Source organism: Lonchura striata, chromosome 14, assembly GCF_050655825.1.
Source record: "Lonchura striata isolate lonStrDom1 chromosome 14, ASM5065582v1, whole genome shotgun sequence".
NCBI classification, from domain to species: domain Eukaryota; kingdom Metazoa; phylum Chordata; class Aves; order Passeriformes; family Estrildidae; genus Lonchura; species Lonchura striata.
The window spans coordinates 4,007,080-4,030,589 of NC_140716.1; the positions used below are offsets into that span (position 1 = coordinate 4,007,080).

General features: G+C 44.8%; 1 protein-coding gene across 10 annotated transcripts in view; it reads right to left on the bottom strand.

Annotated features, from left to right (window-relative positions):
- The window catches only part of SDK1 (sidekick cell adhesion molecule 1), a 378,688-nt gene that overhangs the window by 23,720 nt on the left and 331,458 nt on the right, over nucleotides 1-23,510 (bottom strand). For 9 of the 10 annotated variants that reach the window (XM_085592158.1, XM_085592155.1, XM_085592154.1 and 6 more), the window contains 6 exons: nucleotides 22,302-22,361; nucleotides 20,200-20,301; nucleotides 6,027-6,142; nucleotides 4,162-4,348; nucleotides 3,298-3,435; nucleotides 36-197 (listed from right to left, as the gene is read on the bottom strand). In XM_085592158.1, coding sequence (XP_085448284.1) covers nucleotides 36-197; nucleotides 3,298-3,435; nucleotides 4,162-4,348; nucleotides 6,027-6,142; nucleotides 20,200-20,301; nucleotides 22,302-22,361 — 765 coding nt within the window. The remainder of the gene's footprint in view (nucleotides 1-35; nucleotides 198-3,297; nucleotides 3,436-4,161; nucleotides 4,349-6,026; nucleotides 6,143-20,199; nucleotides 20,302-22,301; nucleotides 22,362-23,510) is intronic. The other variant, XM_085592157.1, reaches the window with a different exon arrangement.

Genomic DNA, 23,510 nt, shown 5'->3' on the forward strand with positions numbered 1-23,510 from the left:
TGTGACTTGTGATTTGCTTTTATAGTCCCCCTCACCTTCTGCTGGCCCAGCTGTGATGTTGGCTTGCAGTTCAGGTCCATAGGCGATGGTTCGGGCTTGCACTCGGAATAAATAGGTCATGCCCTTGGTGAGATCCCGGACCTTCAGCCAGCGCTGCCAGTTCCCCTTGATGTCCACAGTCACCACCTTGCTCACCCCTGGAACAGCCACACAGGTAAAAAAATAAGAGGGAATTTCAGTGCAAAAATAGAAATCAAGTGGAGCTTATTACATCTACATGGTAACTAAAATCATCTAACAGTTTGCTAAGAAAGTATTTCTTACAATTAGCAGGAGTTTAAGTAGTGATAATAGGCAATTTTCAGCACTGATAAGTATAATTAGAGTTTAAGCTTGATAAGTGGGTACTGACAAGGAAAAAACCTTACAACACATCTGGGAAATTACCAAGAGACTACATGTAACCTCAGTAATTATGCTGGGAAGAAAGGAGGAGGTAAACGAAGAGGAGTGCACATTCCAGATTGCTTCCCAGGCAAGCATTTCTCTGTTGCTGTTTCCAAATAACCTCCAACATGGTCTGGAGGAGGAACAAGGGCCAGGTGTGCTCCATTCATCTCATCCTGTCATCTCCACCATCCCCAGGTGGATGCAGAGTGAAGGATGTGCAGCTCACCAGGACCTTGAGGCTATAAATGCCACGGCAAGAGGGGATGCAATCAAAGCACTGTGAGCTTAAACAAGGCTGGAGATGTGACTTGTGTTTCACTCTTCTCACCCTCTCAGAATTTTTCCTACAGGGATCAGCTAAAATCAGAGTTGTTCCCTTCACCAAGGTTCATAGCTAGGTTCACCTTTAGGTTCTCAGTGCTGCATAAAAAACAGAGGGGCAATGACTGGTTTGAAAACAAAAAAATCTGACTTTCACTGAAATTTTATAGAAGTAAGTCAATGGAAAGAATTTGATTTATAAAAGATTTTACAGAATAAACATTTCAAATTTTGAGAGTCTTTCTGGTGGTTTTTTTGGTCTGTATATATACATGACACATTTCAAACCAGGAAAGTAGCAAGCAGAAGGTTCTTCCCACTAGAAACGGCTGCTTGCTAGTTTATCATTCCAAAAAATGCAGAAGGAAGATGTTTTCAATCCAGATGCTTATTTTATGCAAATCAAGATGATACTTTCAGTTTTAATCACGTAAATAAAGAGTAATGTCCAAGCAATTTCTGTTCAAAATTTTCTTCCAGATACAATTTATAACTCAGGGAATCTTTCCTTGGCTAACAAGGATGCAGTAAAAGTGCTCCCTCCTGCCACAGGTGAACTATTTCATTTCTGTGAGACAAATCAGGAGGCATTTGTCATTTTCAAGTTATGTTCCAAAAAGAAAAAAAAACCAAACAAACAAACAAAAAAAAAACAAAAACAAAAACAAAAACAAAAAAAAAAACCCAAAAAACTGTTGAAAAAGGCTCTCGGGCAATCTTGTTGTCTATTATTGTGTAAAACATAACAGTGTAAAGCTTAAACAATAAAAGGTCAAGCAGGGATAAGACTGTGCTAAAGAACAGATTGCTGCTGGAAAGCTTGGAAAAATGGGCAGGTGAGTGGTGGTTGGTGTGTGGGAAGGCAAAAGGTGTCACCATGGGAGGACAGCCAAAAATCAAGGGTGGGTGGAAAGTCAAAATATGAATGAGAAAAGCTCCAAGAGGGTCCAGCCCATCCAGGCTGCACTGCAGTGCTCACATGGAGGAATGTGGGGTCTGGTCCCACATGGGCTATTTATTTAAGATCTGGACTTGATGATCCATGTGGGTCCCTCCCAACATGGAATATTGGTTGAATCTGTGAAAATGATGGGGTCAAGGAAGGGATTCTTTTCCATGGCAGGAGAATAAATATGTTTGCTGAAAGAAAAATGCTGGCACAAGAGCAAATGGTGGGTAAAGACTGGAAAATAAATGTAGGCAAATATTTTGCATCTGAGGAAGAGCCCTCCATAACCTTCCTGCTCACATCAGAAATCCTCCAGAGGGGAAGGAGAGACAAGTTGGAGTCGGGGCAGCACAGGCAGAGGTGGGGAAGAGAGGAAAAGACAACAAAGGTTCTGAAGGATGTTAAGTCAAATACATGCAGAGAAAACATGATTTGACACTTCCATATTTTCAGGGGGGAAAAAACTATTATTGAACATTGTGTAGGAATGAAGAAAAGGGAGTAAATACCCAGGCAGCCTGAACCTCCTGCACACACTGTGCACATTTCTTGGTCAGAATCAGAAATGCTTCCTGTATTAGCTCTTTGTGCTCAGACCTGTCAGCCATAAAGGCTGACAGGGCTTTTATTCTGGTGTTTTCAGTCCTGAGTTTAACTTTCTCTGTGCATGAGACATGGATATTCAGACAATATAGATCATTATTCCTTACAGGAGAAGCAAATACAAGTGATTGATATCCTTATTTCTTTGGAAAAGAGTTTAAAATGGATTGGCAATGGCTGAAATTACTCTCCCTGCTGTCATGCTGCCAAAGCTGGACATCCTATTGAACTATTGGCAATCTACCAGGAATATAAAAATATTAATAAAGCCATCCACAAACTATGTCATCTTTTCTAATTCACCTTTGGAATTAATTTACATTTGTTTTCAGAGAAACTGCCAAATCTTTCTCTGTTGCTGCTCTGGCAAATTAATGAAACGTTTGTGGCCTGCACTTTGTTGTGATTTAACTGAACTCTGGTGATGGGTTAAAAATGCTGCCTGAAAACTCCGTGTAAAGAGACACAGCCATGTCTCTGTCCTGTTATCCTGCCTGTCCTGTCACTGCAGAGGTGCTGCCAGTGATGACCAGCACATTTGATGCCTGGGCAATCTCTATGATCACAGAAGTGACACATGATGTGATAAGCAACACAAATGTGCCTGACAACTATTCTGGGATGGAGCCTACTCAGCAGTTTCAAAGGCAAAGCGTGGAGACAATCAGGCACTCCCAGGCTGAGCCTCTTCTTCGCCCAGACCAGGTAATGATGGCTGTAAAATGACTTTTCAAATCACACAGCCTATAGTTTGTGCAAGAAAATGGGAGAAGACAAGACAAAAGCTATACTCCACAATATTATGGCTCACTGAAGCATTCTGGCAAAAGTGGAATTGTTTTATTTACCCTTTGCCACCTGGCTTCTCTTGGAAAACAGCAGAGAGCAAGTAGGAAATTGGGCAGAGATGAAAGGTCCTACAGCACCATTGTGTCTTTTCCCCATGAATATGTATGATCAGAGGTCTTTCTTACCCTGGACAGGAGCCAAAGGCTCGTAGACAACTCGATAACCCTGCAGGACTCCATTTGCTGCTGTTGGCTCGCCCCAAGACACATTGAGGGTAGTGCAGGTGATTTCAGAGAAGGCCAGGAAGCTGGGAGCACTGGGTGCTGAAAGGATTGCACACAGATTGAATTGCAGCAGCAGGAGTCAATCTAATATACATATATATTATAAAACATTGCTTTATTTGCCCAGCCTAAATCTAAAGGAAATAAGCTGAGAATGGGATTTGTCAGTTGTATCCAAATGTCCCGTAATCAGTCAGAAATGCAGCCTGTCCTAAATATACAGCCAGTCAGCTGCAAAACTGAACGTCCACAGCAAACAGGGAGAGAGGAAGGGAAGGGCCCTCAGAAGGGTGCAATGGGAGCCACCTCCCCTTCACAGCCACCACCCAAGGCATTGCCTTCACCCTGTACCAGAGCACTCCCAGCATATCCAGCACAGGGACTGCTCAGCCTGAATGGGAGGATGCTGATCCAGCTTAAAAATAAAAGAATAGCGAGGAATTCTATAAAGCATGCTAATTGTTTCACAGGACCATCAGGGCAACTTCCAGGCACTGGAGATGAGCTCCTTCTGATTTCCAGGTGTGGCAGCAGAAACGAGAAACAAAGCCACAGACTGTTTCCTTCTGGACCAGCTTAGTTAATGGCCAGTCCTTTCTGCCACTCCATTCTCATTGCATCCTTCTCCCTTTTATCACACTCCACTTATTTGATGCTTTTTTCTCCACTTTCAAGACCTCTACAGTGCAAAAGCAAAGAGCACTGCCCTCCTGCATGCCCCCTTTCCCCTGGCTGTGCCCAGGTGAGCAGGATCTGGTCCCGTACCTGCCTGGTGCGTCCTGCCCTGGGCGGGGCTGCTGCGGGGGCCGTCCCCGGCCGCGTTGAAGGCGGAGATGCAGACCAGGTACCGCGTGTGGCTCGTCAGGTTCTTGAGCCGCACGCTCGTCTCCGGGAGGAAAAGGACCTTCACCTTCTCCGTGTCGTTCAGGGTGTCGCTCTCCCAGTAATAAATCTGTTGTCACAGCGAGACAGAAGCCCAGCATTATCAAGGTTGGAAAAGCCCTCTAAGGTCATGAGTCCAACCATCAACCCCCAGGTTTGCCATTAAACCATGAGCCCAAGTCCCACATCCACTCATCTTCAGAACACTTCAAGGCTTGGTGATTCTGCCCCCTCCCTGGGCAGCCTGCTCCCATGCCTGACCACGCTTTCTGTGAAGAAATTCTTCTTAATATCTACTTGTAAACTCCCCTGGCACAGCTGGAGGGCATTCCCTTCATCCTGTCATGTGTTGTACTATATCCTATACCTAGAAAGTATTTGGCCACTGCAGCTACAAAACAACCAGAAAGACAGTGAAGTCTTGCCCTGGACTCCTCCATTAGCTGGGATACTCAGGATTTTTAGCACATGCCAAATCTTTTCCTTAGCAAATATCCCTGAGTCCACGTAGCTGAGTACATCACTCAAAAATAGAGCAAAGGCTGAAGAATATGGCTTAATGACAGCAGGTATGAGCTTCCAGGGTTCACTGAGGAGAGGTCAGTTTAAACACTCCCTGCAATGCAAGCTGCCTGTCAGCACTGGCATCCTGACACACTGTGATGGTCCATAACTCCCCTCTGCACACACACAGCTCTCACACCACTGCTGTTCACAGCACAGCCAGGAAAATGCTCTCCTCAAGAGGGTAACGAAGATTCTCCCTAAAGTTCTTTGGGGTGCTTTTCACCCTTCTTCCATTACATAATTTTTACCCTGATGCTATAAAATTAGCCTTCGGAGAAGTTGTTTCCAAGCGGGAAATTGGTGCCAGCCCTACTTATTGGACAGGCCTGGCAGTGAGAGCATTACAACAGGCCAAAGCAAGCCAGAGAGCTGAGAGAACAAGCCAAGGCAAGACTCCACCTTAGCTCTCCAAGCCAAGCTGCTGAAGCCATCTATATACGTACAAAAGGGAAAGGACAGGGATTGATATATAAGGATGCTTGTTACTGCCAAGAAGGGATGCCAGATTATTCACACTGGCTTGGCTTTCCTTCACTTATGGATCTAAATTCATGGAGAGAGGCAGAGCCAGACACTGAACCCAAGCCAAGCTCCAGACTTGCCCATTCCCAATCTCTGAGGGTCCATTCTCAGGCTGGAGATGCTGAGCAGCGTGTCTCTGCAACGTGCTCATCTCCTGCAAACCAAACGCAATTAATACCCTGATTTAATTTTGTTAAAGTTAAGGAAATGAAACAATGCTTCCAAAATCTGACCTGGCTTAGGCTTCCAGCTGGGAGAAAGTTCTGCTCTTCCTAAAGGCTTGTAGCATTTGATGGAGGGAAAGCTCAGTTAATTTTCTTCAATACATTTCTTGCTCCCAGCTCTTGTGTAGGTGCATTGCTTTTTGGAGCAGATATGTTGCCTGCATAAGTGGAGCAGCCTCCTTATCTGCATCCCCTGTTTCCCCCATGCTCTCCTTCTCCATAAATAACTACACACTCTCCCTTTTCTCTCCTCCCCCCTCCAAATCTCATTCTCTTTCTTTTGGTTCTGGGACTTGCTGCAGTTCCCTACTGCAGCCTGAGCACTGCTCTAATTTGCCTTATGTGGTGAGGGCTACTGCACTTTGTAGAGCTCTCTCACAAGCAAATAGCAATGCCAGGCAAGATAAATGAAAACAGCAGAAAGGGGAGGATTGCCTTGTAGCCTTGGATGATCCCGTTCTGGCTGTCGGCAGGAGGGGGGTCCCAGGTGAGCTCCAGCTGGCTTGCAGAAAGGGAGTTGACTTGGATGTTCTGTGGGGCCAGCGCTGGTGCTAGGGAGGAAGGAGGACAGAAGTATTAACAGTGACAAGCAGAATTAGCTCATAGCCAGGTTTTTCATTTGCAGGAGAACCCAGGACAGACTCTGTTTATGCCACAAGTCAGCAACGAGCCGGCCCCGGGGTATCTGCGTCATTCGGATGTCTCGGCACAAGAGGAGCGAGGAGCAGCTGAGCCCTGGGACGTGGCTGTGCTCTGCTCCACACAGGCTGCCTTAGACACTGAACCAACTCAATCCTGCCAGTGACTTTGAAAAAGCAAGGAAAATTTTGCCTTGGTTCCCTGGTAGTTTGGGGCTTACCTTTGGCAGTGGACAGTGCTCCTCCTCAACTGTTCCTGGTGAGCAAGGCAGCCCCTGCCACCATCAGCCCAAATGCCACTCAGTAGCAAGACTTTGGGCTAAAATACTGCCTAAAATTACCTCCAAACAGTCAGTTGCTAATCAATACACTAATATTCTTTGTATGACAGAATGACTTTTAGTTTGCTACTATGGCTTTTTGTTAGCTCCACTTTGATTACATGTCCACATGCACACACTGGCCCTCTTTGGCTCCTGATGGCATTTCTTCTTTGAATTATGCTGTGCTAGAAAACCAATATTTGAGTGCTCCTGGGTCACTCCATCCCTTCCCTTTGTCAGGATCCCACTTGGTGCAGGTGGATTTTCCTCCCCAGCAGCTACTGAGGACGCTCTGTTCTCCTGACCTGCTGTCTGAGCCTCCGGCAGGTTTTAACAAAACAGCTCCTGTTCTGTTCACAGAAAAGGTGCTGAAGCATGTCCTGGTCAAACTGCAGAAGTGGGGAAAGAAAGGCAGGACAAAGGCTCCTCTTCTCCTTTCTCTGTGTTCAGAGTGCCATAGCCTTCTGCCAGACCCCCTGAGAAAGTTGTCTCTTTTCTCTCTGCCCCTTTCTGGGCCATAAATAGAAATGATAAAATATTCACCACTTGCACTGGATAGCACCGGTTAGCTGCTCCTCTGGAGACTTCTTTCTTAAGAGAGAATGACCTTCATAAGTCACACTTTTCTACCAATACTCCCTCCCCCCAGAGTTATAAAATAAAAAAGTAATTAACACCCACTCAGCCTGACACCAACTATTTATTTTGTTCTAACTGTGTGGTTTCCATATTATCACTGCCCACCCTGCCGTTAATGGAAATGTTAATAACCAGCGCCAGGTTGTTGTGACAGATGCTTGGGCTCATTATCAGAAATTCTTATTTACCGCTCCATTAAACGACAGAATCGCACAAAAAAACAATTCAATCAAAACTAACTGGAGGAATTTTAACAGCCACATTAATAATCCAAAACATAAATAAAGTTAATGTCTTTTGCATGTTTGCCATTGGCAACTCTATTGCAAAATTATTGCTATACAATTAAAACGTGAAAGGTAAAATTGAAAATAGCCTTTATCCCAGGGCTCGGTTAAAACTATTTATTTATTGTGGGCTTTTTTGTTTCCTTTCTGGCTGGATGGTGAATACATGAGGTGACAGTGACCATCAGTAAACCCCAGCTTGGTCACAAGGGTGCACTTGTCTAATTATTGCCCTGCCTTCTGTGCTCGTTGCTTGGCTGGATGCCCTCAGTGCAAGGGAGTGCTGTTAGGGATCAAAAGCCTCTAGATTTTGAGAATTTCACAGCACAAACCATAGCATGAGGCCATACTGATCACAGAGAGCAAAGCTGAAAACACATCCCAGAGATCTGCCAGGATGACATGCTCAGGGAAACAGGAACATGTACAATCACAGAGGAAAAGGGGTCCCTTTCGCAGTGCATTTCCTTTCTAAGGAGTGATACAGCTGTCTGTCCTGAGCTGACAGCTTCACAGCGCTCTCAACACCCAGGTCTGAAGCAGCACCTACAAGAGCATTTTTCTTTGGATGCCATGTGGCAGTCAGGAACAAATACTGCTTCTGAGACACGACCATCAGAGGAGACGGTGTGTACTACTCACTGCCAGAGAAACACTGCTTTTCCTCACCCCCTTCATGCAGCACATCTAAGAAACACAGTGGTTAAACCCTGCCAGTGGTAACTCTGCACCGACACACTCGCTGCTGGAGCCGCGCTTTTGCTGGCGCGGCGGAGGAAAATTTGACGGGAGGAACGAAAAAAAAGTGTGGAAAAAGACATTTCTCTTCACTACTCCAGAGCCTCCACAAGATGCAAATTGTTTGGTTTTGTGCCCTGTAAGTCTGTCCCTCTGTTCAACTTTCAAAGGCTGATGTGTCCCTCCTCCTCCAAGCACAGATTTCTTGTTGACAGCGAGGGACAGCAGAAGAGCGCTGCTGACGCTTGATGTGGCTCTGTGAGAGAGCACGCTCCATTAAGGGTGAAGTGAAACACTTCAAAAAGAAGGAAACACATCCCTGAAGACCCTACCTGTTTGCAACCCCAAACCATTCCCTGAATATATGGATAGCCTGTGCCAATAAAAGCAAGTGCATTTTAAAGGTGAATTCAAAAGACTTTTTGCCTTCTAGGAATGCACTTCAAGATTACTGAGTTTGGAATTTTTCACAGCTGTTGAAATCTCAAATACATAAAAAGCAAGGTTAGAGCTGCACACCTCACACTGCTTTAGGTGTTAGTGACATTATCAACTATAGCAGGAGTGACACAGACCCCCGAGGGCCCAAACATAGCTCTTGAAGGCAGGTGGAAAGCATTTCACTTTCCCTGAAAAAAATATCTGTGCACTCATGAAGTAGAATTCTGTGCACGTATCTTGGTTTGGAATCTCATGCAGATATTTGCAAACATTTCTTTTCTTATCTGATTTCAATTTACCATTGAGATTGTCTCCTTGAAACTCTCGGCCAAAGCCTAAGGAGAAAGACTGAGCAGGTTGTGTAGTAATTAGTAACAAATAGTAACAGATATGGGCTGGGCTGCTGTTGGCAGGCTCACGTAAAGACAGCAAATCTATCCAGAAACGTGGTGAGAGTGTCAAAATAAGCCTGTAAATAAAGTTACACATCTGAATCCACATTTAAACATATCACTGCCCTCATTTCCCAGCTGCACTGAGCAGCCTCTGCTCTCACTGCAGGCAATTTGAGCTTGCAAATGCATCTAACCTTTAAAGAGAAGGTGCTTTAAATCCCCAGTGGCCTCCCTGCTCCTGAGCTCTGTGCTCTGCAGAAGGTTCACCTCAGCTCTTCTCACTTGGGATATTTGTTCTCTGGGCTGTGTGGCACCCAGAGTTTTCCATCAATATGGAGCTACTACTCCTCTTCCCAGTGACAATTGCCACGATGCTCTGTGGCACAGGTAGGCTACAAATCCTTGTGATTCATTGGGCAAACTTGATAACTGGTTTTGTGAAGCATTCCTCACTGCTCTTATATCTGCTCCAGTTTCTGGTGAGCAGAGAATTTCTCCTCTACTGGTTTTCTAATTGTTCCTGCAGTGGCAGTGTTACTGGCAGACAAGTTTGGGGCAAGATTTCCTGATACTCACATGCCATTTAAGTAAAGATTCAGGCCAAATATGAAGAGAAAAATGCAGTGAAAGAGACTGAAGGGTTTCCTGTGCACCAGCTTGATCCCAAATAATCCCAAGCAAATTTCTGTTTTGTAAAGACCACTGATCCTTTTCTGCCTAGCAAGTGTTTCCCCCAAGTTCTTCAAAGCATGGCTTGCAGAATATGCCTGCCTTTTTTCCCTAGTAGTCAATATGTTTGCATTTTGGTGTTAGCACCTAGAGGCCAGAATCTCATTGCACAATGTGCTGCAAAAAAACAGAACAAAGACACAGCTCCAGGCCCCCAAATCCTCTAATCTGTCTCCACATTACAATGGAGGGGTGGTTGCAGCATGTTCTGAGTATCAGCTGTAATTTTCCCTACCTAGTGATTAACAACAAGGGGAAGGAACAGCAGTATTCAGTTCAGTGTGTGCTGATGGTGAAATCTTGCACACCAGAGCTTCCAAAGTTTACACACTGATTCCTGGCACACACAGTCATGGAAAATAGGGGTAAAAGGGTTTGGAAAGGACTCAGACATCCTCCCGGGTCACACTGGCATCAGTTTGCTGGTCAGAATTTCATGTAATCACAAGCACTGACTTCTTTCCAGATTGTGCTGTCATTCTCACACAAACTCTGCCAGTACCTCCCTACTTTAACAGCTCTTTAAACAGGGGTTTGTGTAACAGCCATACTTTAAAAATAAAAATAAACAAAATAGGGATATCTGTAATAGAACACGAACAAAATAACTCTTGTATTATTCTTTTTGATGCTTAACCTAAACCATCCTCACTATATGGAAGTTATATCCCTGCAGTGACATGGAGATTGTTGCTTCTTCAGCTGCAGCCACTGCCTTCAAGTCACAGTGTAGATAAGCAATAGTTTAGTGGATTCTAAAGCCAAACACAACACAATGAACAGAAGGTCACCAGATAAAGCAGTGATCAGCAGAACAGGCAAAGTGGGGTTTTCCTGCAGTACAGGCTTAGAGAAGAAATGTGAGGATGGTACCTCCCAGGAATGACCAAAAAGGTGGATCTGCAGATGTCTGCAGTCACTCCTTGCACGAAGGAAAAGTGGCATGAGAGAAGAATGTTCAGTGTTTACTGGCCATTTTCTTACAGAGCCTGGGAGGGAGCAGTGGGAGGATGGAAGCTTCCCTGAGCAGCAGAGCCTGGTGCCATCAGGAATGCTGCGTGAGTGATGCTGATTAGCTCAATGACAATTAGTCAGTTGTGCTTCAAAACCAGCTACTGCGAAGCTGCTTTCCACTGTGACAGAGCAGCACAAGCTATATTTAGAATGTAAAGCACACTTCCCACTAATTTCTGCCTGTTTTAGGCTGGGCTTCACCTCGTGATGAAGTCGGTGCTTTTTCCAAGGGCTGTGCTTTCTGTGGTTACTCAGATGTGCTTCAGAGGCACTCAGAGAGGCAGAGCCACATTCCAGGGATGGGGGTCTCAACCCCTCCAACACACTCCATTGTGCCCGAGTGCTCCTGTCCCCTTACTGAGCAATTTGGCACCCATGCTGCCCTGCCAGGCTTGTGACACCCTGAGACATGAAATGAGCCTCACCAAAGGATCAGTCTGGCCCCCCCATCATTGAGATGTGCAACTGGTTGGGGGAGGAGGCTAAAACAGCTGTAAAAGCCAGGTTTTAATTGGGAATACTCCTTTCTAAGGGATGTTGATGTATGTGATGATTTACACAATTGCATAGAACAGTATAAGAGAAATTGAAACATCTCCTCATGTAACAGTGGAAGTGAACACAAGAAGAACTTGGAAAACATCTCACCTTCATGAATGCTGGAAGACAGAGCAAAAATGGAAAAAAATAGACATAGAATAGAAAGAAAAAATATAGAAAACCTGTTTTAGTGGAGAAGAAAGGGTGAAGAGGAGAAAGAGAACAGCTGTCAGGATGAGAACTCTGGGAGTCTGGAACACCTGCAGTTGTTTTACTCTGTGCCATCTTGTCTGGGTAGGCAAACACTTGGCTCTCCTCTGTATACCACATTTAGTACAGTAGCTGTGTTTTGCCACATCAATTTTTTAAGGGTATTAAACTAATGAAGAAACATCAATTAAAGCAGCTGCAAATGATCCCCAAATGTAACATCCCCAGCTTCTATGCTTAGCACTGGGAAGCTTCCCAATGTTGGCACAGGTATCTTCAGCACCTGCAGAGATACAGGAGGGAGGTGGGGGTGGAGGGAGGGAGAGATGACATTGCTGCAAACTGAATTCCTGAAAACTGAAATTAAACAGGGCCTAGAAGTGGAGTCTCTTTTCCATGGACACAGGTCTAGGGGCTAACCTGCTAGTGCCCTTTTTGAACTGATGAGCCATTCTCATCCCGTTCCTTACCAGCTCTTCCAGTGGTGGTGAAAACACTGTTGCTGTGATCCCTAATCTTTTAAAGGGGGTTTGGATTTCCCACACGGGTGAGCCATGTGCAATCTGGGAATTTCTGCAATCTGGGGCAGACATGATCTGGGTGATCAGAACCATGGCAAACCTCACAGAGCAGTGCTGTGAAAGAGCCTGCAAACAAAAACTACACATTTTTCTTTTGCTGAATTGCAGAGTTCTACTTAGCAAACACAACCCTAGAACAGGCTATCACATTGCATACTGAGATTATCCATCAAGGAAGTAAGAGAGCCTGGCCCAAAACTGAACAGAACTGTCAGACTGCCTCTGGAAATGGTGTACAGGTGGTTAAAACAAGAAGTGGGGAGGATAATAAAATGAGCTTTTCCCTCTATTTCTTTCATGTCAGGAAGGATATGATCACACACAGCCAGCAGAGATGGGCCATGAGCAGGAACAGCAAGAGCCTGACAGGACTGGGTAGGCACAAACCTGCGAGCTAAAACCTCCTCTCTCTTACATCCATGCAAATCAGGGATGGCTCCTGCAGCTCCCTCTCCCTCACATCCATGCACTCGGGGGTTTTCTCCACTGAAGAGCAGAAACGGTTGTGTAAAGAGAACAGTGCCAGCTCTGATGAGTGCAGGATTCACCCCCAGGAGGTGCTGAAGGTTGTTGAAGGGATGGTGAGGAGCTGCTGCATGTCTGATCCTCTCTTGTGTGCACTGGGAGCAGTACAGGAGAGGAAAGCACTGCCCTCCACTCTCTTACAAGTCTATCCATTAGAGAAGCAAAATTACCAATTTCAGATTGTTTTCCCACACTCTCCAGGACTCAAATTTCCTCCTCCTCTATTTGTAGTCAAGTTCTGCTTATAATTTATTAATGCCACATTTGAATATCATAATACCACAAGATCATGGCAGCTGACAAAAGCACCCACTTCACATCCACTAACAGCAATGGCAGCACCTACTAAAGTCTAATCCTTCTGCTTCACTGCAGCCAAGAGAGCGTATCAAATAATCTCCCCTGGGTCTGCCATCTACCAAATGTCAAAAGCTTTATCTGAAAAAAGTCAAAGGGCACAGGTGAGATCTGCCCCTGGAATAACCTTTCACTGTGGCTTTTATGCCAGTTTGGGTAGTTGACCCCCACGAGGAATTAATTTAGGATTTACAGATTGCAATGGTCAGGGAACCCCAGGGAGCTCACAGAAGACTGTGTTCTTGTGCTCCTGGGGAGAGAGAGATTACATTTAAATTTTCTTGACTCTCTGTGAGAGTTTTCTCTTTCTTTCTTTTTCATCCCTGAGGTCATCGCTGCAGTTTCACACCCCCATTCCATCTCAGTGCTTGGACTGCTGTGGCCAAGATATTTTAGGTTATTGTTAATTCATACTTTCTTAAGAAAAAATGGCAACTTTTCTGTTTTCAGTCTACAACAGGCAACCTGAAAAGCCTCCAGTTCTGTGATTGACGACGGATACAGCAAACAGATGTCAGGGAAGAAAACCAACTGTGTTTCTCCACAGCTGGCTTCACAGCAAAGCTGTACAGAGGAGGCAAAACCACAGGAGTTGAGACCCATATGAAAATACTTACAGCACAAATTTTGCTCACATATCCCAGGATGACTGCAAACAAGCAGAGCAGGACTGCACAATTAAGCAAAATAGGAATTTGGCTGCAAATATAACCCTTTAGTCAAAAGCACTCCAACTCCAGCCTGTGTCTGCAGGAACACGAGTTATCAGCCAGGGGCTTCCCCACTTCTTTACCAGGACAATTTCTGGTTCATTTGACTTCACTACTGATTGCTCACGTTTTCTGAAAGGAAGGTGAATTCCTCTGCTTTTAATGGAGTAGCTGTGCTGTTGGTGGAGGAAATCTCTGCATGCAGGATCAGGCTTGTGGCTGCTCCCGGCTCCCGCAGCCACAGAGCGCTGCAGCGGAGCGGCTCGTCCGTCCTTCCCTCCCACAACTGCAGCACGAACCCCATGATGAATTTGGGCACGGGGACCTGCCCGTCTCGGGCTACAGTCGGCACCAAAAAAATCAGCATCAAATGGTTGGGGTTGTGAGTTCATCGTCAGAGCAAAACGCTGCCTGGCAATCACAGCCCAGCGCTCCCGGCCCCGGGACCAGCGCATCAAAGCCGCGGATATTTTTTGCTAGGACAGAAACATCTTTCCTACATTGAGACGTGATAAAAAGAGGCAATTAGACCCGAGCTAAGCAGGAGCTGCCGCACTGCATAAAGCATTGTGCTGTACCAAAGGCTGCTGATGACCAATATTAACAACTTAATGAGCTGTTAATGAGGCGCGCGTTCGGCTTTTACTTGCAGCATGAAAACATTGCAAATCATTTTAGGGAGCTTTGGACTGTCAATGGAGAATTAAAGATGTCAAATAAGCCCATCAAATCTATGTCTCAATCTGGACACTGCTTTCCATTGCATTAGCTTAAAATTCCTTCTCCTATATGGTAGAATAACTTGCTTTGACAGCACTACGACTCTCAGACTTTGCTTCCTTCTGCCTTGACATTAGATTTCAGTCTCCAGAGAGCTGCAGGGATGTCTTTTTGACATGTTGACATTAAGGACACTTCTTCCACAGACTCACACTGGCACGGTTACTTTCTGTCTTGCCGTTGTAAGAGCAGCTACTGAGCTAAGCTACCAAATCTGGAAGTCTAATTAGCAAAACCTTCACATCATCTGTAAACAGATTAAGAATATAAAATTACCCTTAAAAATAGCCAGTTTGAGTAGGAAACGGAGCCAAGTCTTACAGAGAAAATTCATTTCCATAACTCCCCAGCATTGTAACAATACCAGCAGCACACAAGCAGTGACTAATGCTCTAATGTGGGCACACTTTAGTTTGTTATTTTTTACTGTCCTGTCACAGCCCTGTAGGATTAGATCCCACAGCCAAATGCTATCAACACTCCTGCTACCTTCAGTGGAACTGCATTGAGGGAAACAACAAATCCAAATTGGACTTGCTGCAGACAAGCCCTTAGTTGAGCCCCTGTACACAGAGTGAACTGGAGAAGTTCAAAATCCACCAAGAAACACTGATGGGATGTGCCCAGGGGCCAATCCTCCTCTCAGAAATGGGATGCTGTTGGGGTACAGGTGGATTGAATTCCAAGAGAAACTGGAAAGAGGTTACTTTTCCAGACCAATTAGGAACTGTCTCACCATTTTTTTCCCCTTTCATCTTCCTACAGTTTGCCTTTCTTGCTCTGCTCAGACTTTACTCTGTCTTTAGCACATTATTGGAGAACATGGCTTGCATCTTTAACTCCAAGCTGACAGGAGACCTTCCATGGAAAGAAAGACACTGGGGACAGGATGGCAACCCAGTGTCACTCCTGGAGCAAGGCATTCCCAGAATGTCAGGGTAAAGCTCATCCAGAACTGAGCACCACATTGGAACAGCTCTGCAGGTTCTTTAAACGTAAAGGTGAGGGGAAAAAGGACAACCAGTTTCAAACACCCTGCCATCCCCCAAAAGTAGCCTCTTGCTGATGTCCAGAGGTGTCAGCAATTAAAAGGCAAACACCCTTTTATTTCAAAGGCTTGCTGCTCTTGAAGTGTCGAAGTTGCCCTTTGTTTAAAGTTTGAGCACATGAAACCAATAATTCATTTACCATTCTATTTCCCAGTAGCTTCCCTCCGTCCCCTTTTGTTTATTGAGGGAAGATACTGTCCCCTAGGCTGATAGGTTTTAGACTACTGCAATGTGAAATGGCCACGATAACCCTTCTCTTCCCTTCTCCAGTGGCATCTGGGATGGCACTGCCCACCCAGCTCTGCAGAGGCACAGCCAGCAGAGTCCCACCGAGACAGGAGAGAGCAGCCCGGATGCGCTGGAACCTTGCCATTCCTCTCCCAGCCTGACACCAAGGAGGCACAGGGGACTCCACACAGCATCTCCTCTGCTGCCTGGGCCAGGGGAGGAGATGAAGCTGCTGTGCTGTAAGAGAAAGGGGGGCCTAGGCAGTGCTGAGGGATCCCTGTCTCCAGAAAGGGACGGAGGTGGCACCAACGGGGGAATCTGGAGCGCACACATAAAAGAGTGAGGCCTGAAGGAAGAGATTAAAGCACCCAAGGGCAAAGGAGCCTTGTCCTGCCAACCTTCCTTGCCTTCAGCACAAAGGGATGTTGCCCCAGCACAGGTAACCAGGTAAGAAGGGACAAGAGCTCTGTGCTGGAAGCTCTTTTTACTCCTTGCCTTTCCCATTACAGAACCACCTCTCAGAGACCATCATTAAAAAGAACAACAACAACAACCCAGCCTCATCAGTTCTTGTGAATTCTGAAGGTCACCAATGTCACCATCAGTAATAATGACACACATCACTCCCCTCTTCACACAAATGGATTTACAACCTGTTTAAAGGCTGATGTCTCTCGAAGCACTTCACCCCTTCTGCCACCCCCTCTCTGCACACACTCACTCTACTCCAGCAACAGCTGCTGGAAGAAATGATGAATTCCATTACTTTTCATCCAAAACAGCTTTGCAGTATATGGGAAGATCACTGAAGGCTGCAGGCTCTTTAGCACAGGATTTGTATTGCCACATTTTACCTTATTCACCTTCCCAAATTAGGTAAGGCATGTCTGGCCCAAACCTGTGATTTCTGTTTAATTAAAATGCAGGTAGTGGAGTCTCCCGAACTCCAGAACCCCCCACACAATCAGGTAGTGACAGCAACCTGGTAGAATAATGCTCTTGATATAGTGGCTGCTCTAACAGAGTCTTAATTTCAGTGGAGCAGAACAGCACCTCTGGTAGCAGCTGCGTTTTGGGCTGGGATGAATATCAGTACCCAGCCTCTGCCTGAACACTCACTGCCTCCCCAATCAGAGCCAGCATCCCTGACAGCTGAACTGTTAAATGAATTAACAAGGCGAAAAGGGGGCTTGCCAGCGGGGCTGTGACTCCCTTCCTAATTTCTGCAAGTGGTGGCTTTCAATTTTTCTGTCATTTGACAGGAGATGCACATGGTTCTCTAATGAGCAGGGCAGAGCTGCAGCCAGCTCTAAAAAGACAGTGTTCAAGGATCTTCTGGGCCTTGGAGGAGAGGGATGCAGATGCTTGAGGCAGGTGGGGGAAGGACACGGGCTCTGCTCAGACTGAACAGGCAGCACATCCTTCCCAGCTGTGCTGAGCGCAAGGACTCCCAGCCCACTCTCCCATCTTGGGGAAGAACTGCTCTCCACACCAGTGAGTTTTGCCAGAACTCAAAAGGAAGCCTTCGGTCTTATGGGCTACTCGAAAAAGGAAAAGCATTTCCCGCACCTGAAGAATAAAATTTAAAACCCACCACTAAAAAAAACCCTAAAGATCCAAACCACTGGCATCCAGCTTTGCAAGTTGGGCTACAGAGGCCTTTTAATCATGGCTGTCCCATTGTTCTCTCCCAGAATTTCCACCTGCCCATCAGTCAGAGGCAGGGAAGACCTGCTTAGGTTGCCCAAGGGGGCAGTTGGCTGAAGCACAGCTCAAGAGCACTCCAGGGCTGGAGACAAACTGCCCATTTGGGTATATTTTGCTCATTTAATTGGCAAAACTTGAAGAAGGTTGCTTTTAGTGGCTTTTTTCCCCCCAAGCTTTTCAGGTGGTTCCATTACCTACTGGAACTTTTACTGCAAAAATCCAGGTCTGATCATAGGGAATATTTCAAATCTAACAGGAGAGAGCACAAGAGAGAAGGAAGGAATCACAGGCACTCCTCCTTCTGCATCACTCTGTAGAAGCTGAACAGCACAACCAACAGCAACACGAACAACCAACAGAAATGTGTCTTTTGACTGAGCTGGCCTAAACCCCAAAGCACATTTCCCCAAAGGCACAAAGGCTTTATATCCCATTTTATGAGCCAGAGAGGAATGCTCTCCCCTCTCCCAGAATTACTGCAATGCTTAGGGCAGAACGAGGCCCCATTTAACAGCACTGAGACAAGCACTACCTAAGAGTTTCAGCCCAGGGATTGGCCACCTTCATTCACTTTGTGCCCAGTATTGTGCCTGTGTCAGCACTTGTTTATTGGGAAGCTTTTCTCTGTTTTTAACCTGGATGCCCCATTACTGGAGCTGAGCAGAACTCATTTTTTTCCAGCTTGCTGCCTAACTGCCTTTACCGTGGGTAAGAACATTGAACAAACAATAACAGCAAAACCCTTGTATTTCCACAGCACACTTTAACTCAAAGGTGTCACAAATCAATTTAAAACTTAAATTGCAATACCATCTCCAATCACTTTACTCACAGTATAAATCACAGCCAGTTCTGGAGGTGGAAGAGGCAGTTATATAACAAAGTGTAATAACTTCACACAACAAGAGTGAAAATCGGCAGGAAGATCCTACATTCATCATCTCTGCTGTGTGAACCTGGATGGTCCCTTTCCAGAGGTAAATCCAGGAACTCTAAAACAACAGCCAAGTCACACACTACAACTTCAGACTCATCAGTCCTGCCTGGGAAAGGAGGCATCCTGGATAGCACAGAATCATGGAATGGTTTGAGTTGGAAGAGATCTTAAAGCTCATCTAATTCCAGCCCCGCTTCCTTCAGACACTCAGGGGTCCTGTAATTATCTCAGTGTGCTCTCAAGTCTGTCTCCTTCCATTGCCTTGTTCCCTGAGTTATGATGGGAAGAGCTGGACTGTGGGATTAAGAGACACAATATAACAGCATTTCCTTGTTTTCCCCAGCTGATTTCCCATGCTGTGTACATGTGTATAAGTGCATATGCTGGCTCCATTTGCAGCAGGGAGATACTTAGCTCTGAAACAAAAATGTATTTTGAAGCCAGATACAGTTGCCTCCACTTGGGACTTTCTTTGCTGCAGTTGCAGGAGTAAGTTGGAGCAGCAGCACACTTGAAAAAAAATGTAAATATTGCCAGCTGTCTCTCCAGGACAACGCTGCTCTGATTAATTTATGATGTTTTCAAAGAAAGATGGTGAATGTTCCACCATATTTGAAATAAAAAGGTTAAGCAGAGTTTAAAAAAAATGCAGAGTAGAGTTCTTAAAAAAAAGGTGCTTTGCTTAGTTTTGAGCAATAGAATGTCTAATGAGTAATAATGAATTAGTGCTGGCTCGGATAGCTCCTCCATCCCTCAGCCCTGAGACACAGAACAAAGTGCAATCAGCTCTGCTGCTGGGCCAGGCAATGGGAGGGTGGAGCTGCCTCCCCTTGTTCTGAGCTTCAAACGCTGCTGCTGCAGAAATGGAGACCAGAACTAAGGAGGATTTCAGAGCCAGCCTCCCTCCAGCTGGGATCACCAGAGCTGCAGGAGGGCAGCAGCTATTGCAGTCCTGCCCTTCCCAGCTGGAGTTTCTGGGGGGACAGACTGGCTGGGGCTTCTCTGGGCTCTCACAAACCACCCATTTCTCAGGGCATTCACAGAAGCATCTGCTCAACTCTTCCGTCCTGATTTCCACCTCCAGCTTCCAGGGGAGGGAAGGATCTTTTTTGATAATTTTAAAATGATCAAAATTAATTAATTAATTTTAAATGGTCAAAAAGGACTCAGTAACCAGATCCAGAGTAAGCAAAGGTTTGAACAGTGCCACTGACTGGGGCCGGGTGCAGGGACCAGCTGCACATTCTGGGAGCACCCATCCCCTGCCTCCAAAACCAACATTAAACCAGACAGGGCATCTTCTCGCTTCAAGAGCACAAAAACACAGCCAAGTGTGGTGCCAGGCAACATTTCTACACAGAGAGTTATAAAATAAAAGAATCAGCTTTCTGAGTCTCCCTTGTTTTGTAGTTTTGTTTCTTTTCCCTTGTGGCTTTCCTGTGCTCCACTTTTCACTTCTTTAACTCAAGTCAATTTTTCCCTCAAGCTAATTTGGTATGAACAGTCATCCTCCTGCAACTCCAGAAATATTTTCTCTTCTTTCTTTCAAATGTCCTTCCTTCCCTCCTTCCTTCAGACCAACTGGTTTTCCAATGGCAAGAAACTGCCAGTGCCTATTCCAGGAGAGTGGGCAACAAAAAATTGTCAGCAATGATGACTGGGGAATTTTTCAAATAATCCCTTTCCTGGACAATTATTGATCATTATCTGGAGAATACTACAACATGCTGATATTAAAAAAAAAACAACAAAGAAATAAACTGATTTTCTTTTCACTTACCTGCTTCACCCACAAACACTTCCACTGGTGTGCTGGTAGGGCTCTCACCAATGACATTATATGCTGTCATTAGTACTTCATATCTCTTGTATTTCTTCAATTCTGAAAAAGTAAAATATTACATATTAATATTATATATTATGATTTATAATGTATTAAAGCTATCTTTTAGACTCCAACACCTCTTTATCTCCAGACTTGTCTCTCAGAATAGAGCAGTGGCAGTAGAACAGCACAATAGTGCAATGCCTATTTAAAATCATCCTGTATTTACACATCACAACAGTATTTGCATCATTTTGAAAGATATTTGTGATGAAATGGCAGGATTTTCCAGAGCTTCCTCACAGTGTCACTCCAGTAAGAGGAATAATGATTTCTCTTTATTTCTTATGGATAACTAACCAGAGGAACATCTCTAGGTCATTCTTAAGTACAGAAAATGGCAGGATTTGTCTTTGAATGTCACCATAAAGTCTCATTTTGATCTGCACAGATAGGAAAGAGCTTGCCTAGCCTTTGCCTAATCCCTGGAATGCTCATTTTGGGGGGTATTTGGCAACTGCACTGCTCTAGAACAGCTGAAGCAGGTGCAGAGGGGGAGCTGAGTGTGGAATCTGGAGTTCCATCCCAGGTACTCCACAAGGAACTTCTCCAACGTGACCACAGCCCAACCATCAATCACAATGAGAAAGGAGAATTTGAAGGCTGGACTCCATTTGGCCACCAGGCAACAAATTTATTTGCAGACACAGAGAAACTACTCTGACAGATGAGGCGGGAGAGTGAGAGAAGCGTGAAAAAAATCGAAAAACCCCAATTGTTTGTGGGTAATTAACAGATGCAATGAGGGTGGAGCAGATTCACGTCATTAAGGGAGGCAGCGCCTGAGCAGTTTCAGATTTTGCATTTTTTAGGATGAAAGAATCAATCCTAACAGATATATTTATCATCTACAATACTTAACAGGGAAATTAGAGTAAGAGAGCAATCAATAATATAAATTGCCCCATTTAAATGAGCATTGAATTAAGACACGCATGGCCAGAGGTCCAAATTTCTCCCTTTGCCAATAATTTTCCCTGCTATCTATGAATCAGAGTTCCCTTAACACAAGGGCTGACAGTGTGCCATTGGTTTGGTAAAGTTCAAAAAGCCTAATTAGGCAAGTTTGTCTAATTTCAGTGTCACAGAACTGTTTATCCATGTTGTGCTCCAATATCTGACTGTGACTTCAGCATCATTCCCCAGTCTCTGGCATACCATAAATCATACCTAATATATCCCAAATTTTTTAAATGTCATATCACTAAATTTGGATGGACTGCAAAAGATGGAGAAGGCAAATCAGAAATTACTGTGCTGAGTTCATAAACCAACAACAGTAAGATACACACGTATAGTACTGGGCAGCTTGCACAGGGAAACTGGTTTTTCTGCCATGAGAAGTCACAAGGGAGATTTTAGTGTTAACTGGATGTGGAAGAAAATGGAACACGAGAGTTCATGCATGCAACTTCCAGTGGGGATTTGGCTTCATTTTTTCTTTTTTTTTAGTCCATCACAATCTGTGACTCAAAAGCCTTGGGCAAAACCTATCTAGTGAACCATCAGCACCACAAAGCAACTTGCCTTTTAACTCTGTCGAATGTTATTTTATTCATTTCCAATTGAAAACACCTCTGGAGATGCACATAAATTCATTGGGCCCTTTCTAAATTGGCCTTGTACTCCATGGAATGTTCAAACATTGCAATGCTTGAATCATAGGACTAATGATGTGATACAGCTGAACTCAGATGGACTGCAGAATATGTAGCAAGTGAATCAAAATTCATGTAGCATCAGCAATACTGGGTTGTTACAGTCACTAATGTTTTACCTTCCCAGCAGCCACATTTTTACAACAGCTACCTACTTGCATCATCGGTGTCTCTTGGTGTAGGGGAAGCAAAGGCTTAAAGAAAAAGAAACTGGAGAAAGCCAGAGTCATGAATCTGTGTTGATTTCTGCTGGATCTACAGAGGAGAGCCACAGGAGTTTGCCCATGGTCTATTTTGAACCATTACAAAGAGTCTCAACTGAAGGCAGTGTGCACTTACGTGTTAATTCATACGTCGTTAATGCAGAGCTGCTGTTCACTGTCTTGAAGCTGCTTTGGGCTATTCAGGGTAAGCAAAGCAGAAAGCTTGTTACAGTGCAAGGAAATAGTTATTGCAAATGATGTACAGCAGAGACAGAGGCAAATGAGGCAGCACACCCATACACAGTTTAAGCTTTAGGAATATACCTTGAAGGGCAATAAAATCACATCACTCTCTCGTAACACATCGAGAGCATCTCGCCCACATGGGGCTGTTTCATTTCCTCCTCAAACAGAGAACTCACAAATACACAACACAAAGATGTTCTGGCTTTAAGATTAAACAGAACAAATTAGTAAAAATGAAATGATTTCTAGGGGCGAAAGCTCTCAGCGGTGCATTACATCCTGATTTCTCAAGATGCAAAATTCAGACCCTGAAGAGCTGCAGAGTGCTGAGCTGGAAGGTGGACCACAAAGTGAACACTTACATCAGGGCAGGACCTGTTTCTTTGGGTGGAAATTCGATTTCCCAGTTTCACTTACAGAATTCAAGATTCCTGCTGTGAGTGAATTGTAATAATATGCTAAACTGTGCAAAACTGTGGGTCAGTGAGGAATAGAGGTGTCCTAAATTGAGAATTATGAGGAGAAAGAGGGAAATTTATCTTAAAATACTTTTGTCTCCACCCCTTGCTCTCTCTGTCTCTTGACTCCCTGGAGTCAAGAGAGGTACAGCTTGTTTTTTCTCCTCTACAGTAATTAGGAACATTGCTGCAGGGCCAGACAAGAAGAGGCAAAAGACAAAAGTGGTTAGTTTCACAGGCTCCCCATCTTGAGAGAGCATCCAAATTCATTATTTCATAATGTACACTGTCAGTCATTCAGTTTTTGTCTGAGAAAAGCCCTTCTGCATTCCTACACCTATGAGAGCTTTACATCTCTGTCCTCGTTCAAGCTGCTCAGTCTGAGAAGTCTCATTAGCTTTGACCATGTAAGTGAGGTCAGAATTAGGTGCTTACTTTATCTTTAAAGCACCCACTTATCCAGACCCACATTAAAATTCACTCTTGCTTTTGTAGAAATCACTTCTATGGGTTCAGGAAAGCATGGCAGATGATATAAGATATTAAAATAGTCTCACTGAACCCTATTCAGCTGCTCATGGAGTATTATCTTATTCTGAATATTCCAGTGACATCGAAGAGGACAAAAGCTGGTCCCTACA